Source organism: Lytechinus variegatus, chromosome 8, assembly GCF_018143015.1.
Source record: "Lytechinus variegatus isolate NC3 chromosome 8, Lvar_3.0, whole genome shotgun sequence".
Lineage (NCBI taxonomy): Eukaryota > Metazoa > Echinodermata > Echinoidea > Temnopleuroida > Toxopneustidae > Lytechinus > Lytechinus variegatus.
In genome coordinates, this window is record NC_054747.1 from 7,004,442 (window position 1) to 7,022,253 (window position 17,812).

At 37.6% G+C, this 17,812-nt stretch overlaps 1 protein-coding gene across 1 annotated transcript; it reads left to right on the forward strand.

The window, feature by feature from the left end:
* The first annotated feature begins 1,561 nt into the window (after positions 1-1,561).
* Positions 1,562-16,783, forward strand: LOC121420606. Its single transcript, XM_041615269.1, has 8 exons — positions 1,562-1,618; positions 2,973-3,133; positions 5,080-5,311; positions 7,923-8,246; positions 10,332-10,571; positions 12,259-12,399; positions 13,822-13,931; positions 15,689-16,783. The coding sequence occupies exons 1-8, from the start codon at positions 1,573-1,575 to the stop codon at positions 15,926-15,928; spliced, it is 1,494 nt and encodes a 497-aa protein (XP_041471203.1). The 5' UTR covers positions 1,562-1,572; the 3' UTR covers positions 15,929-16,783.
* Positions 16,784-17,812: the final 1,029 nt, after the last annotated feature.

Here is a 17,812-nt window from a genome sequence, read left to right on the forward strand (position 1 = left end):
ATAAAACGGCACCTTACCACGTTTCCGGTTTTGATAGCTACAAAGATTTTTTATGGAGAAGACATTTGGTTTAGAAAACTCGATTTAAATTACTTTTCTAGTTGGTTTCACACAGGAAACACATGCCATTTCAACGAGCAACTTTAGGAGTATGGTAATATTCCTCTCCTGTTTATCACATCAAGTAGGTATATCAAAAGTGATGTATAAAAAAGGGAACCTTATCTACAAGCATTCTGCTTCTAAGGTTTCCTGCACTTCCTCCGTTTTATGTACTTGAACATGTATTAATATGTATTTAAAATGCTTGCTATTCATACTTATATAGTCTACGTGTGTAATGGTTGCTCAGCTTAGTTATGTAAGTTAAGTTTTTAAAAGTTTTGTACCATTACGGATTTGTGGAAATAAAACCTACATGAAATGAAATATAGCTTTGAAAACTTCCTACTTAAGATTTACGATTACAAATTACGAATGTCAGAAAGTATCCGGTCCGAATTTTGATTTGCCCTAAAAAAGAAAAATGATATCTCACATTTACCATTGCCCAACCATGTATGAGTGTGTGGGTGTGGATATAATTAATTTTCCCCATCATTTTAAACAACTTCCGATGGTGTTTTCACCTACCTAAATTAAAAGGAAAAGATAAAAGTGGTTTTAGTGGGTTTAGTTATTCAGTTATTTACCTGCAAGTGGTCTTTAACTATTGTGATACAAAATCTGCAAGTGTATACCCACTCTAAAAAATATTGGGTAAAAGTGCTCCATAGGGGTAATGTCCAACCAACATTGGGCATTTCTATTTACCCAGTGTGATGAAAATTTATCCCAAATTATAGTAATTGCTGCTTATTTTTATACTTACTGTACATATGCTTCCCGCATTGGGTAAAATGCTGCCCCAAATTGGTTGGACACATAATAACCCTCGTGGTGGTAAAAATTTTACCCAATATTTCTTAGTGTAGCATTAGTGGTTTTATGACTTTTGTTTTCAGGAAAATATAGCGTTTTTTATACTTAGTTGGTGGGGGGAAGGTAGAAGACGGAATAAATTACATATTTTCTTTGTTGGGAGGGAAAGGTATACCTTTCAAACTCTAGATTGTAAAATGATTTATTAATCTATAAAAACGAAGATCACAGACATATCCAATATTCCTTCCGTATTTAGCCATCCATTTATAGGCTCTTCGTCCAATGCGGTGAAGGTAACCGGGTGAAACTTTCTTTATTCTATAGGTATAACGCCGATGTATTTTTAAATAGTCGTGATAATTATGATTTCACATAACCGAAAGTAAATGGACAAAGGGCTCCTCCCCTCATATCCTCAATCGAAGTATGAATGATTGTATCTCTTGGGTGAAGTAGCAGCTTGCAGTAACTAGTCGATGGCCCTTCACAAGTATTCTCTGAAAGTGTGTCCGCTGTTTTGAGAGCAACATATCCTTTCTCATTCTCCCAAACGCCATGAAAAAGAAGTGACAGAACTTTAGGAATCCCTCATCTTGATTACTGTGCCAATTAGGATCAGCTCGTATTTTATACTGGATATATTACATCATGAAGATGCGGCAGATGGCAAAATTGGTTTTATTTGCCATTTCTGGTAAGAATTTCTTTGGAGTGTGTTTTTAAAATGTACCAAATGTTCGTTAAAAGCCTTAAAGTAAAACACGCTTGTTTAACGAATTACGAGCAGACGTATGCTGATCGATGACCACATTTATATGATTTATCGTCAAAGGAGATGCAAGCCTATCATCTTTTGCAAATGTTGAGTTTTTTTTCTGTGAAAGTATATAAATTGATGACGTATTAAGACAAGCTAAATGGACAACGTGGACAGATGGAGAAATGACTAGAATAAGATATGTAATAAATTCTCCGCCAGCTGAAAAAGTAGATCTAATGCCACCAAAATATAATTATTTTTTCTGTAATTATTTTTGTTCTTGTAGGAGTCGTCACTTTATAAGAATTTAACCTCAAAGAGGAAAAAAAAAAGGTTTCAACTGTACCTTCCATTGTCGCACCGGGAACGCACTGAGAGCACCTCTATAAATGGTAAAACGTGCAACCCGCCACCATCATCACGATTACCATCATCATCACGACGACCACCATCACCACTACCACAAACGTCACCTCCAAAATCATCAATATGCTCATCTTCATCATCATCATCACCAGGTCATTGTCATCATCACCATCAGTAGCACCATCATCATCATCATCACCTCCAGGTCATTGCCATCGTCATCATCATTACCATCAGTAGCACCATCATTATCATCATCATCATCATTATTACCACCACACCACCACAATAACCATTACCATCATCACCACTACCACCACCACCAATATCACCACAATACTATGCACGACCATCACCACCATCTCCGTTACTATAATCACCACGTACACCACCATCACCATTATTGCCATCACCATATCACCACCATCACTACAACCAGGAATCATCATCTTGATTAACATCATCTCCAATCACCACCATGACCACCATAGCCACCATCATCCTCACCACAGCAACATCATCATCATCATCATCGTCATCATCATTATCATCATCATCATCAGAATCCTCATTAACAGCATCACCGTCACCACCATTACCATCGTCGCCATTATTATCATCACCACCACCATCAGCTCTACAACCATCATCACTACCACCACCGCAAAAGTCACCAACTAACACCATGAACACCATTATACTACCACATCATTGTCATCGTCATCATCACCAGCAACAGCACCAACACCACCAGCGCCACTATCCTCATCTTCAAAAGCACCATCACCAGCCCCATCACCACCAGCACCACCACACCATCATCGTCACCTTTACAAACAGCACCAGCACCGTCACCACCATCACCACAATCCCCATTAAAATTGCAGCAGTAAAGTTTATATCTATTCTTGTCCGCATGTAGTTCAAATGATGGTCAAGTTCGGCAATACTTTGCTTGCAACTACCCACGCCCCCATAATTGCCAAGAACGGGGAGAGCGTCACGCTGCCATGCTCCCATGGATGGAATCTTTCTAGAGTCGAGGACAGGAAAGACCTGGATCATGCCACCTGGTACTTAACTGTGAGTGTTTAAACTTTCTGGTAATGTTTAGTTACACCAACGAAACTGCCTCCAGGGGTCCGTTGCAGAAAGAGTTGCATTTAAACGCAAGTAAAAAAATCACTAAATGTGCACTGTTGATTGTTTGAAAATCAAGATGCACATGATTTCTAGAGTTGCGATTGATTGCAATTCTTTCTGCAACGGGCCCTAGACCGATCAATTCTAATACGTTATTTCCAATGATTGGTCTTCGGTCGGATTGTATTCGGTTTAATTGGTGTGACTGTATCATAAGGTGTTCAACGGATTCCGCATTTAGTGCCACTTTGTGATTTGCCAATAACTCACACCTCGTTTCCAATGTCGTGCACTCCTTTATACCTCCTTCCGATCGTCTTGTGATTGACCTTTTGTAGCTAATCGCGAGAGATTTTATTGAGCCTTCCAAAAAATTCTATCAAAACAATTATCACGAGTGACCTCAAGATCTGATATGATCCGATACGATCACTAAGATTTCTCCACGATTATGATCACGGTTTCAATCGTGACAGTGTGAAGTATTTTCAAATAAAGGTTTTCGTTAATATATTGTTTTAACATTAAAGTTTTATGCATATTCACTAGCTAAGTTTACAAAGTCATGCATTTCAGTATGGCATATAAGGGTAGTCACTGCATTAGTTTGAAAAGAAACCTATAAATCAAGTGAAATCATGTGTCAGATTCGTAGCAATATGTGACGTCATTACGATTTTGACAACAAGTTTGCTTTCAAACGAAATTCGACAGATTTATGTTCCATTCTATTGTTATCTAGGTCCATTATCATTGGGATGCTTATCGTATATGAAATACATATGGATGTTTTTTTAATATCGAATCATTATCCAATGTTAAACATCAGAGTGTATGGTATTAAATGTATATTGAACAATCGATCGTAGTTTAAAATATGCCTGTTTCTGGTCGTATAGGGAAGTAAACTTTTTTTTCAGGCCATCTCATATCTCATTCATCACCATGTCAACATTATTATGACTGTTAATGATATGTTTATCATCATGACCATTAATCATACGACTTATTATCGGGTATACATATTCCAACATTATGTCTGAGGGGGATAGATAACGCGTTAAAGGGGAATCCAACCCAAATGAAACCTTGTTTTTATAAGAAAAAGAAAAATCAGACGAGTTGATAGGTGAAAGTTTGAACAACATTGGACAAATAACAAGACAGTTATGAATTTTTTAAAGTTGTAAATATTGGTAATCACTATACCAATGGAGACTTCAAATTGGCCACTTATGTGATGCCATAGTGATGTAAGGCAAGGACTACTCTTCCATGTACTCCAATACATATTATGGCTAAAATGTCATTTTTCCCAAAAGTTTTATTTCAAATTATATTTTTCTTTCATGAGGATATTAAACAATATATATTACCTGGGTTATATTTAGATTACTGCCCCAGGGGAATGGGTACTTAGGAGAAAACCACAAATCCCTGATAATAAAGTACATGGCCTATGGGAAAGTTGTCCTTGCCCCTTGTCATAATTTACTTACCCAGTTGCCAATTTGAAATCTACATGGTATTAGTGATCTCAATTTTAAAGCAGCTATATTTTTCTTATTGCTTGTCCGATTTCTTTCAAACTTTCACCATTCTGTTTAATTCATTTTTCTCCTTCCCAACACAACATTCTATGGCCAAGGCTGGATTCCCCTTTAAAGTGAATGTCATTATTAAAAAGACTTAATTTTAAAGAATTATTATTCAAAATTTATATATATCATTATTGATATTATGTTTATTATTATTCATATTATCATTATTATTATCATAATTATTATTATTATATTACAACAATCATTGTTTTCATTTTCCTCTTCCTCGCAATCATTATCATCATCATCATCGTCGTCGTCATTATCGTCATCTTAACATAACAGAATCCAGACCGTACTGATCACACTGTCGCTTCTCACGAATGTCCAGATGATAACCCTAACTCATGTAAGACAAGGATATCAAATAGTCAGGTCTCCCTTGACCTTGACTTCGAGAACCAGACAGCGAATCTCATCATCACGAATGTCCAGAGTACGAACAGCGGGGTGTATTTCTGTTTGGTAGTGACCGTCAATGGTATCATTCAAACCTCAGTCAAGCTCACTGTTCGTGGTAAGTGATGAAAACCTTTTTATCAAACCTAAAACCAGTTTAATTAAGTCTTGCTAGGAGATTATTTTAACGGAGAAAGTTACGCTGATTGTTTTCTGATCTCGTCATCTCCTAGCTCTGGTTGCGGGTTGATGCTAAAGGGAGACCCAAAGGCATTTTTTTCTTGTACGAAATCCTTTGTTTTTGGTTTATGAATTTTTTGCTTGTCAAATTTTTTGAAGGACGAGTTTGCCCCCCCCCCCTTTGGAAAATCCTTGGTACGCCACTGCCTAAAAGCGTGCGACGCACTGAAGAACTCAGCATGGAAACGCTAATGGAGAAGCTGGGAAATCCCCTTTTCCACCCCCCCCCCCAAAAAAAGTGGTGAAAATATTAAGAAATATATGAAAAATAATAATAGATAAATAAAATGAAGAATACACAAATCCTTCACCGGCAAAAATAACCATTCTTATTTTGTATTTTCACCTCCCTCCTCCAAAACATAAAGCCAATATATTTCCTTGAAACGGTCTACTGAACATTATATAGGTTAATGTAGCTTTCAGCTATCTTCTCGGCCAAATTAGGCTCGTATGATCGCATTAGACCAAATGAATATGATCATCCCATTTCGTTTATCCGGTAGCGTCGCAGGGGGGGGGGCAGGCGCGTAGCCAGGGGGCGGTGGGGCGGTCGCCCCCCCCAAAAAAAAAGTCCCCAAAAAGAAAAAAAAAGAAGGGGAAAAAAGAGAGGAGAAAAGGAAAAGGGAAGGGAGGAAAGGGAAGAAAGGTAGCTTTGTTTTTTTTCTTTCTATTCTTTATTTTTTCTCAAAAGAGAAACCCCTTCACTCTTCTTGCTCTAAATTCATATATGAATTTTGCTTCCGCGCTGCGCGCGGTTAAATGACAATATTGAAGTTCTCCATTGTTTCCCCCACCTTTTCTCTAACCCTGTTTTTCCACCTCAGCTATGTGCTTCTTGCCAGTTAAAGTTAAAATTGTATACATTAGGGCATGAATTTGAGTAAGGTTAGGCCGAAGTAAATATATGAAGTTATCTTTTTTGCAATTGATCGCGCAACTTCTGGCTTGGTCGGCACCGAGCGGGTAAAATCTTTATATCAGTTTCTGCCGTTACCTCCATAAAGTCAACTTCTCCCGCTTTTCAGCTCATTACTAAACAACCATAATTTGGGGGCAAACAGGTTCCTAATTTAAAAAGAGGAAGGTATGGAATTCGTGTTGTATTAAATAAAAAAGTACAATATTTTTATCAAATTGTATTAAACTTCATGTCATTTCCCTGTATAAATTCATCTCCTGTCCTGTTTTGCGCCCTCAGTTTGAAATTTTGAATGACACTTAAGTTTCTTTATATTCAAAATGAAGCGCTTCAGGATAAGTCAAAAAAATAGGCATCCTTTTTATATAGATAATTTCAATAAATCACAGAAGTTTCAACTTTTTGCGCACTATTTTCCTTGTAATGAAGTTCAAATCAATTGAATTAGAGCCGATTGGGTATTAGAGATATCTACATTTGATGAAACGTCCGCCCTTTGAAATTTCAGAGTTTCATTGCTCTGCGCGGGGAGGAATATCTTCTCTGTTTTGCGAGTTAAAAATATGCACTGATGCTAAATTGTTTGTAATCAAATCTGATCTTTCCAAAGAAAGTTTCAATATATCTTTGAGAATACCCTTTTCTCGGGACCTTTTTATGGCAAGAAAAATTGATAAAACACTTTAGCTTCCGCGCTTAGCGGGAGATATTATCATTTAATTTCCTCCATTGTATACCTCTTTTGTGCGTTCACAATCACTTTTGAAAACACGGTTCAAAATCGCAATATAGTCAACCGAATTGGAGGTACTAGAGACAAGAGAAACGGCTCCTTTTCATTTCAATTTATGAAACGTACACTAAAAGCTTCGCGCTTCGCGCGGGAGGGGGAAACTCCCCCTCCTTTGGCACTCTTCTCGTGCATTTACCGCCCCCTCCAAAATCATATCCTGGCTACGCGGTTGGGGGGGGGGTAGCACTACCATGGTAAGACGGACACCCTCATAATGCTCATACACTAAATTTCAAAATACACCTTAAACAAGTAATCAGACTTTGATGACAGAATGTTCTCAGACTTCCTAGAATTATTTTGCCATTTTTTCTCCATCCCAAATAATTAGCAATCCGGCAGTTCGTATATGCTGTTAATTATTCCTGATTTACTCTTTTTTCGCATTTGCATGTTTTTATGAATGGAGAATGAATACAATCCAATGCAAAAAAAGAAATACAGTGCATCAACGCTTCAAATATTCTGCGATCATGAAACTGTGAGATATATGCATTTTCCTGATTTTTGGGGGGCCCAATTTTGTGACCGTTTTAGTTACTATATCGGTCGTGAGAAATAATCTCTTTTTAAGGATATGTGCTTTGGATGTCAAGGGTGGGTGGTTGTGTGTGTGTGTGTGTGTGCGTACTCATCGTGTGATTATGGAAGTGTCGCCGGATCGTTTCAAGCAAAAATTCATTGTCGTTTCGGCGTTCTTGGGGGTAACTGTCTCCCAGTTTCCTTCATAGTCAATTTAGTGATTTTGTTTTCTCTCTTTCTCATTTGGCACAGGGTCCGATGCATCAGTACGCATTACGTCATCGGGCGGTCATCCGCCCGACGATCCAGGCAAAGTAATTGTCACGGCCAATACCAGTGAAACACTAAAATGTTCTGCTTATGTGAAAAAGGGCTCCATCGGCACACTCACCTGGAAAGCCCAAGATCTCAATTTGCAAGAGGAAATTCAAAAGAAGTTTAGCATCAGCGATGACGAAGATTATGTGACGTCATCAGTGACGTTTCACCCAACACATGCTGATAATGGTAAATGGATAGAATGTGGAATCAGGGAAAGCGAAAAATCACCGAGACGAGTCCAGTTGGTGGTTAAAGGTAACTAGAATTTTCACTTCAGTTAATGGTGTAAATGTATTTCGTATGAAAACCAGTGTATTATTCAGAGTTAAAATGCTGAAATCAGTATGTTTAGAACAAATATATTCACAGGCCATTCGTAGGCAAAACTAACAAAATATATAGGTGGGCCGACATAAAATGGTTAATGACATGAAATTAATAAATAAATACACTTCTGAAAGTAATTGTAATTGTAAACAACGCAATCAATGGAATAAATTTGAATACAGGCCTATGCAGAATTGCATGAATAGATACAATTTCGATTCTATTGCTCACTTTTCTTGAACAAGACAAATCACAGTGAACTTTCAGTTGTGTGAAAGTCCTTCTGTAGCATTTGGAGAACACAGATCTCCTGCAGGATCTCACTGAGAATGAAAGTGGACATTTATAACTTGGACGTGGCTTATATGACGCCATCATGTAAAAGAAGGATTTCTGGGAATTCTGTTGCTGAATTGTCACTGATTCGAAAGTAATTAATCAAGTATCGCTCAAATTGTCACGGTAGAGACTGGCACTGATTGTATTTAGCATGTCGGGAATTTCCGGAAAGTCTACAATTGCTTTTTCTGCTTTCTTGCTTTAATTATTTCAGTTTCATTTTTTTATGATATCCAGCAAAACAGTAAACAAAAGCCATGAAATAAAATGATAATAAACAATTGATGTATAAAAAACAATCATGTCGCACAACATGATAGATTTTAAGCTTAGATGGATCATGAAAAAATTGTAGCTGAAAATAGCTTGTCAAAATGGAAAGGTCCACTGTGAAGCTTTGCTTGTAAATCGTTGACCCCACGAATGAAAGTATTACATAATAGTCAAGTACGTAATTAAAATAATGAAAGTATTGAATAATAGTTAATTACATACTTAAAATAATGAGGCAATTATAACTGGGTCAGCTCTATCCTCATGTGACAATTCTTATCCATCTTGTCCCAATATATTGGTTATTGTTGCTGGAAAGACCACAGTGTGGAATACATTATCACAAGGTGTGTTCACATAGGAGAATGTATGTAATCCACAGTGTGAAAATGCCTAAAATCAAACAGTCACAATGCGGACATCCCGACTGTGTGTATGCTCACAGTGCTTTCACATAGTGGACCATATAATGCTTAAATCCCAATAATCTGGAGGTAGGTTCACACTGTGGACATCCAGGCCTGTGGACATCTCGACTGTGTGGGGGATCACAGTCTGTTCACAAAGTGGACTATATGTGATTCATTATGTTAAAATTCTTAATACTCAATAATGTGGATATAAGTTCACACAGTGGACATCTCGACCGTGTTTGTGTTCACAGTATGTTCACATAAAATGCAGTATCTGAAGATGCGAGTGATTCAGAGAAACCCGAAACTGTTGAAATGAAGTGTGAACACAGTTACCACCGTGGGTATTTCTACCACGCCACATGAGTGTTGTTCACAGTGTGTTCGCATTGTGGACTGTGTTAAAAATGTGATTCACAGTTTGAAATTTAACGATAGCGTAGTTTTTTCACTTCCATGTTGCTTAATATAATCATGGAGGTAGAAAGACGAACAATGAACTTAAGGGGTATAATTCTACACAAGATTTAACTAAAAACAAGGAAATGTAATTTTAATGTGTAACTAGGTATCACATTCGATGCCGATTAGTTTCGTCAGGATATATTTTGGTCCATGGTTTAGAAAATACTCAGGGGCTCTGCCCAGATATTGCGATAGGGGCAAGACGAAAATGTGGTCGAATTACAAACTAATTTTAGGGGTATTATAGAATTACACTCCAAGACTTCTCTTTTTTATTCTCTTCATGCTTCTTTCTGTTTTTATTCTTCTCCCCCTTCTTTGTTTTTTTTTTTTAGCTGCTTGAAGAAAGAATGTCTGAAAAAACATCTTGCTACCAAGATTGACGGCTTCCCTGCCATGCCTGCAGTACCACTCTTGCCTACCACTCTTTTTCATCTCTTTATAACATAGTTTCCATTTTCAAGAAGCTTCTTGCAATAATCCGATGGCATATTTTATTCTTTACATTTTTCATATTGGACAGATAAAACAGATACGTCATCAACGGGTAACCCTCTTATCCCCATAAACAATGAAACTTCAAGCCCGGTATGTTTTCATCGCCAAAGTCGGAAGGCTAATAACTCCTCTCGGAACAATACCTGTTGCCAGGCAAGAGATATCGTCTTTCTGCCCAGTATTTCACCGAATGGGGATATCGCTATTTTATGCTGCACAGGGCGTGAGGTTGGGTCATGCCACTCTCTACAGTTCAACATTGCTGGTAAGAATGACTTTACTCATGTCGTACGCAGACATTTCTTCCTGGGGGGGGGGGACGCAAGGTGCGTGAACATTCTTGAAGAAACTTGTTAGCGAGGGAGCGAATTATGCCTTATAGGATGTTTTATGCATTTCATATCCTGAATTGAAGACTTTTTGGACACTTCTTGACGAATTTTGTGAATTTTTGTTGTAACAAAATTCAGGAGGGGGCAACTTCCCAAGCTGTTTACCGATATGATGTTACTGGATCCCCTTCCGCCAAAATTGATATGAAATATCCATTCAGATATAACCTCCCCCCCCCCCCTCCTAACCTTAATGGATTATATTGACTTGATTTTTATGCAGTTGGTCTACTTTTCAGATAGGGCTAGTCTAATACCACATGGGTTACAACCATTTTGGCTATTATCAATGAGGCCTTATTTCGGTTGAGTCTAAAGTCTACACTTAGATTTATACCCACGCCAAGTATTCTAAGTGCCCATTTCGTCTAATTTTCACTTCGTGTAGTCATCAGTTGTAACTAAAGTTAAATGTATATGTAATATGTGATCCATAAACAGTGCATCTAACAACAAAGATTAGCTGGTGTTAGACGAAGTGGATAGGATACTTGTTTACTTACTGACTTACATACATATATGTATACATACTTACTTACTTACATACTTACTTATGTACTTACCTACTTACGTACTTACTCACTTACTTAATTACTTACTTACTTACTTACTCACTCACTTACTGACTGTCTTACTGACTTACTTACGTACTGACTTACTTACTTACTGACTTAATAACTTACTTACTGACTTAATCACTCACTGACTAACTGACGTACTTACTTACTTACTGACTTACTGACTGACTTACTTACTGACTGACTTTTTTTACTGACTTACTTACTTACTGACTTACTTACTTACTGACTTACTTACTGCCCATTATGCCTCCTGGCATGCAGGACAGGAAAGATAAGGACAGCCTAGCAGGAACTTAAAACTTAAAATGGAAAATAAATGGCGATTAGACCTACTGGTCAGTAGACGAACTGAGGTTAGACCAAAGTGAAAGTAGAAAAAAGCGGTTGTTAGCCGATCATCGCCCCCCCCCCCCCCCCCCACTCCTTCACCCACTTTACCACCTCCGCTTCTCAGACTTACCATCGGCTACTTTTATACCGCAACCGGATCTGAACTTTCTGGAAAAGTGATTGACATGAAGAAAATTAGTCTTGAATTTATCAATATCTAATCGTCTTTGATTACTGTTGGGATTTAATGCCCCGAGCAGCCCCCTTCTTTGAATATCAAACGTGCAGGATGAGAACGTCTAAACATTACAAGATTTTAAATTTGCCATGACTCTCAATTTTTACCTGGAACTTTGATCTGCAGTGCAATTATTAATCTATCTATTTATATCTAAATTATTTTGTTCTAAATTTATTCTGAGGTAAATTTAGTATTCAAAACAGTGCATACTCTCTCTTTCTCTCTCTCTCTTCCTTCCTTGTCTATCTTTGTCTAATGATCTAGCTGTCTTTCTAACCATTTCTCTCTCTCTCCCTCTCTCTCACACACGCCCCACATACATATTCTCTTGTAGTGTCAAGTTTCATTTTCTTCCATTCCTTCTCTTTCAAGTCATCTTTAATTTTTTAATTTTCTTTTGTCTTTCAGGAGATAGCAAGTCTGACGCAGAGCAAACGGGGAGTCAGTCCAGTCATACCATAGCAACAATTATGTCCATCTCGCTTTATGTAATCATTGGAGCCGGTATCCTTATCATTCTATCTGTCTTCATCTGGAGGAGAAGAAAAGGTGAGAATAAATTAAGAAATTCAGTAACTTATCCTCCATTTTTGTCTCCTTTTTTTGCTGCTACTGCTTTCCTTGTTCTCCCTTCTTCTTCCTTTTATCCTCCTTTTTTCTTCGTCATTTTATTTTCCACCTGTCTCCTCCTGTTCTTCCTCTCGAAAAGAAAGATGAGATAAGATTCAACTTTCGAAAATTTGCGGGGAATTGTCTTTCTTTCTCTCTCTCTTCCTTATTCCTTCTTCTTTGTCTGCCGCTTCATTTGTTTGTTGTTATTATTGTTTTGTTCAAGACAACAAAAGGGGAGAAAGATAATGGAAAACGAATAAAATGACTAGTTGCAAAATTATATCAAAATGGTCATCTACACTTTTATATTCTTATGTTCCGGTAAGTAAATTTTCCAATCGTTCCAAGCCGTATCCTGGTTCCCTATGTAATCGAAACTGTAAGCAATATATCATGCTTATAATTATGATCCGCCATTGGGAATTAGATGAAATAAACACTGATATCGGTCGCATAGGGAACGAATACCCAATAAAGATATTCTCATGTAAACCAGCCATTGCGTAATTTCCTTCAGCAAGAAATTTATCCACACTGTGCTGCACTCGACCCAGGTGAGGTGAATGGGTACCCGGTAGGATTAATTCCTTAAATGCATGAGCGCTGAGAGGCAGCTCGAGCTAAAGCCGGGGTAATAATAATAACAACGCGCCTCGGAATAGCATATTTCTAGATAGATGAAGCTATATAAATGCATATTATTATTATTACAGTTAACGCTGGCATTCAAAAAGTAAATTTAGAATGAGCTTGCAATTAAAAAAAAACGAATAAGTATAGGAGATGGATTCGAGGTGACACGACAATTGCTCCGGCGACATTTGCTCCGGTCTTGATATTTCAAAGGGCATAGGGATAGAGTTATACCTTGGTCACATTTGTTCTACGGCGGCCGTACGGCGAGTCAACAACAGCCGTTTTATTAATTTTTATTCAAACCACCTGTATGTAGTTGGTACAAAATATGTTGAAACGGCTGTTTTCGACTCGCCGTACGGCCGCCGTAGAGCAAATGTGACCATGGTATCAGGATTGTAATAGAGTTTTTGGTTCAGAATCATGTAAATGAAAGGGTAAGGGTTTATTTAATTTGGGCGGTTATATTTGTTTCCACACCCTCTAATGAGTGTTTTTTTTTATATTTGGAACCAATCCATGCATTTTATATTACATAACATATAGTGCACATAAAACATATTAAAATCAAAATCTTGAAATTTTCGTGAACTCACCAATAACTTTATTTCTGGTATTTTTACAACGACCTGTCTTTTCCTCAGGGCGAACTTCCTCTTCAAAATTTGGTCGCATGTTAATTAATACAATGTGCGGTAACTTAATTTTCCAAATTACTCTCAGTTTTCTTAGGATTTCTCAGGTGTCGAAAGGAACATGTATATTGTGATCCCCCTGACCTGCCGGCAAGAGTGACATCGTTACCGCCTCCTCCTCTATCGTGGATTGAATACGTAAGTATCATTTAGAATCTCTGTCGACCACCCCCCCCCCCCCCCCCTTCTAGGCTTACGACAGCCCGCCCCGTTCCACATATTTCAGTAGTTGTTTTTGTCTCAGATTTTTACGAGCATGGCCGATGAATGATGTGCTTTAATTAAGAAAAGAAATGAGAACAAACTGTTCTTGTGTACACGCCTTTGCTGGTTTTGGTAAATTTCTGAACGTCGCATATAGGCCTGTAGTCTAGCTGCTGTGAAGAAATTCACCACAGTGTGTTCAAAGTGCGTTTACAGTGTGGAGCACTATATGAAAATAATCTTTACAGTTTTAAAATTGTATCCTGCTTATTCATTCATCAATCTGTTAAAGCTCGCGCTGCAGGGCCGCGGAACGAGTTTGATAGTGGGGGGGGGGGGGGTTAGCCAAAAGTAGGGGGCTGACGATGCAAAAAATCAGAATCAGATGGTATTTTTTACGTGTTTGTACACGGTTTTGTTTAAAAAAAGTGGGGGAGTTGAAGCCCACCCAGATCCCCCTTTCCCCGTTTCTGCGACCCCTGTACCACAGAGGTGTCCACAGTGTGAAATCACTTCAACCTTTTTTAATTTGAGTACTTTAAGTGTGCAACACATCTTCACATTGTCCACTGGGTGAACAACACACTGTGAAAACATTGTGAATACAGGCCCTACTGAGACAACACGATGAACCCACTGTTAACACACTGTGAAAACACTGTGAACACGCAGTTTGACACCAAACATAAGCCTACTGTGAACGCATTGTGTAAAATGTTGAATACACTGTGAACACAATGATTGAACACAGTGTGAGAATATGAGCACACTGTTAATAGACTGTAAACATGTGGGTCACACTGTGGGACACTGTGAAAACATTGTGAACACTGTAAACATACAGTGAAAACACTGCCTTATAAGACAATGTAAACACACTGTCAAATCACTGTGAGCACTTTTTGATACTGTGAAGTGTCAACCCAGGTCTTCTGGCACAGTGAACAAACACCGTAAACATAATTATACTGTGAAATAAGTGTAAGCACACTGTAACTGATACTGTTACCATAGGCCTACTGTAAACGCTTTGTGGAAACACTGTGAACCTTGTGTGAAAACACTGTGAACACACTGTAAACATATGTGAGTGTGAACACAATTTGAATATTATGTGAAAACATGGGAATACAGTTTTTGACACTGTGAACACATTTAACATAGTGTGAAAACATTGTGAACATCCTGTGAAAACACTGAACATACTATTAACATATTCTGTGATTCTTAACACCTTGTGAACATTCTGTGAAAGCAATAGGAATAACGTGTTTGACACTTTGAACACACTGAACATAGTGTGAAAACGCTGTAAACATACTGTGAAATCACCGTGGACACCGTTTGATACTGTGACCAGAGGACTACTGTAAACGCATTGTGAAAGCAATATGAACACGTTGTGAACATACTGTGAAATCACTGAGTACACTCTGTAAACCTAATGTGAACAAATTGTGAACATTCTGTGAAAACATTTTGAACACACTGTTTAACACTAAACACACTGTGAACACAGTGTGAAGACACTGTTAATATAATACACTGTAAACATATATGGGTCACATTCTGGTACGCTGTGTTATTTCGAATAAGTAAGCCGTCTTATCCTCTCTTGATATCTATGAATGTCTGTCTATAGGTTTATTATAATATCTTTATATCGTCTCAATCCTCTCATCCCATCACAGGAAGACGAAGATGGTTCCTTTATGACGTCATATGAAGAATGCAACTCGATCAGGGATGACGAACTGCAAGAGCTCTCGACCACCTTCCCCGGCCACGCCCCGGGAGCACACCGCTCTCTCAGCCGAACGATATCGACACTCAGTCGGCGGGGGCTTCGAGACTCTGAAGTGGTCTACGCCAATTTTCCATTCACAAATGTTCTTTCGCGGATAAAAGCGATTGGATGGTCCTACTTCTGATGTTGTGATGTTTTCTTATGCAAAACAAACAGAATCGGTGGACTGCGGTGCAGACTTTGCGGGCGCTGTCGACGATGGCATCTTTTTCGCATCCAGTGACATGTTCTGGCACCAATTTCAGTGTTATCGATGATGATTTTTTAGCTCCATTTTAATAGAAGTCCCTGATTAGGATGAAGATGCAGGGCAAGAGGCCAGAATTGATTTTTTTTAACCAGACTCTCCGAACCATGGTTGCATTTTATCTGAGTGTGAGGTTCTTACCATTGCCATACGCTGCGAGAAACTTTTGAGAACTTACATTTTTCTTATTGAAAATTTTCACAAAAATCACCGAAAGTGTGCAAGAAAACCAAATTCTATTTCACTTTAGCAAATGCAAAAGCTCTCCCATGACATGACAAGCTCGGTCGCTTTGCTCCCTCACTTTTATCAAATTTATTTGTAGGTGTCTTTCCCGGATCCCCCCCCCAAAAAAAAAATTATACATACGGCCATGGCTATAGGCCTGAACATGATATGGTCTAATAACATCCGGATGTCCACTTTCTGTCTATTTGTTTATTGATCACTTGTCAAATCGGCACTATGGCTTATTTTTTTTACTTCTGGCCTTGAATATTGTCTTTTACGAGTAGGTCTCCGAATGTAAATTTTTCTAAATATAAATTTTAAATTTCAAATTTGCTATTATTAGAAATTTAAAATAAAACACAAATGAAAGCAAATCCATGGTAGGCCTTTTTATATAAGTCTTTATATACTATGTCTATTCAAAATTTGATTCATTGTACCACTTACTTGATTTTCTATAACTATCACTTAGCAAATTATCCTTTAAAGGGGAAGTTCACCCTGAAGAAAACTTTGTCGTAAAAATAGCAGAAAAAATAGTCAAAAATATTGGTGAAAGTTTGAGGAAAATCCGTTAAAGAGTAAGAAAGTTATTAGAGTTCAAAATTTTGGATTTGTGACGTCATAAACGAGCAGCTGCCCCATGTGTTATATAATATAAAATGTATGAATTTCAAATTTTGTATGGTTCCTGAAGACTTAATTTTGTTTTCTTTTCATGATCGGGTGTGAAATGATTTGTCTATTGATATACAAAAGTTCCAGTGAAAACCATTTTCAATTTTCTGAGAAAATGACATTTCATTGATTTTTTTACCATTCGCTATGTAGGAATGCTGCTCGCATATGACGTCACAAATCAAATAATTGAAATTCTAATAACTTTTTAATTATTTGATGAATTTTTCTCAAACCTTCTGCAATATTTTCTGTTATTTTTTCCGCTATTTTTACAATAAACTTTTTGTCAGGGTGAACTTCCCCTTTAATTCTTTTTCCAGTCCGTCTATATTGTCGGAAGGTTTCATTTTTCAATTTGTCTGTACATCGCCTCGGCTTATTCTAACTTTTCTCTAGTTCTCTTACAAATGGTCTAAGAAATCCAAGAGATCGTTGGAGTAATAATTAATAATTAACATGATTAAATGGTTACACTGCAAAAACTGCGGTGTTAAAACTGACACCAATTGGTTAATAGATGACCACACCCTGAGGTGTTAAAATTACACCCTAGAGATTAAACATAACACCAAAGATTGTAAATGTAACAAAAAAGGTGTTGCTAATAACACCTATAGGTGTAAAACTAAAACCACCAATTTAACACCGGTGTAAAATAACTGGTGAGGTCCTCTATGTACACCAGTTAACACCACAGTTTTTGTTGTGTATATTAATAGTAATCAGTGGTAATGATGGTAAATTATGATATCCTTGATTTTCAATGAATTGAGAAACTGGGGAAGTGAATTTTACTGAACAAAATTATTGAATGCCGAATATGACACTATTTAGCATATCTAACAATAT

What these genes read in the sequence shown, in the direction of transcription:
- LOC121420606 (XM_041615269.1), top strand. Translation starts at nt 1,573, where the DNA reads ATGAAGATGCGGCAGATGGCAAAATTGGTTTTATTTGCCATTTCTG. An exon ending in TCTACAGTTCAACATTGCTG is followed by an intron (nt 10,572 to 12,258) that starts GTAAGAATGACT and finishes TTTGTCTTTCAG; the next exon opens with GAGATAGCAAGTCTGACGCA. An exon ending in CTCTATCGTGGATTGAATAC is followed by an intron (nt 13,932 to 15,688) that starts GTAAGTATCATT and finishes ATCCCATCACAG; the next exon opens with GAAGACGAAGATGGTTCCTT.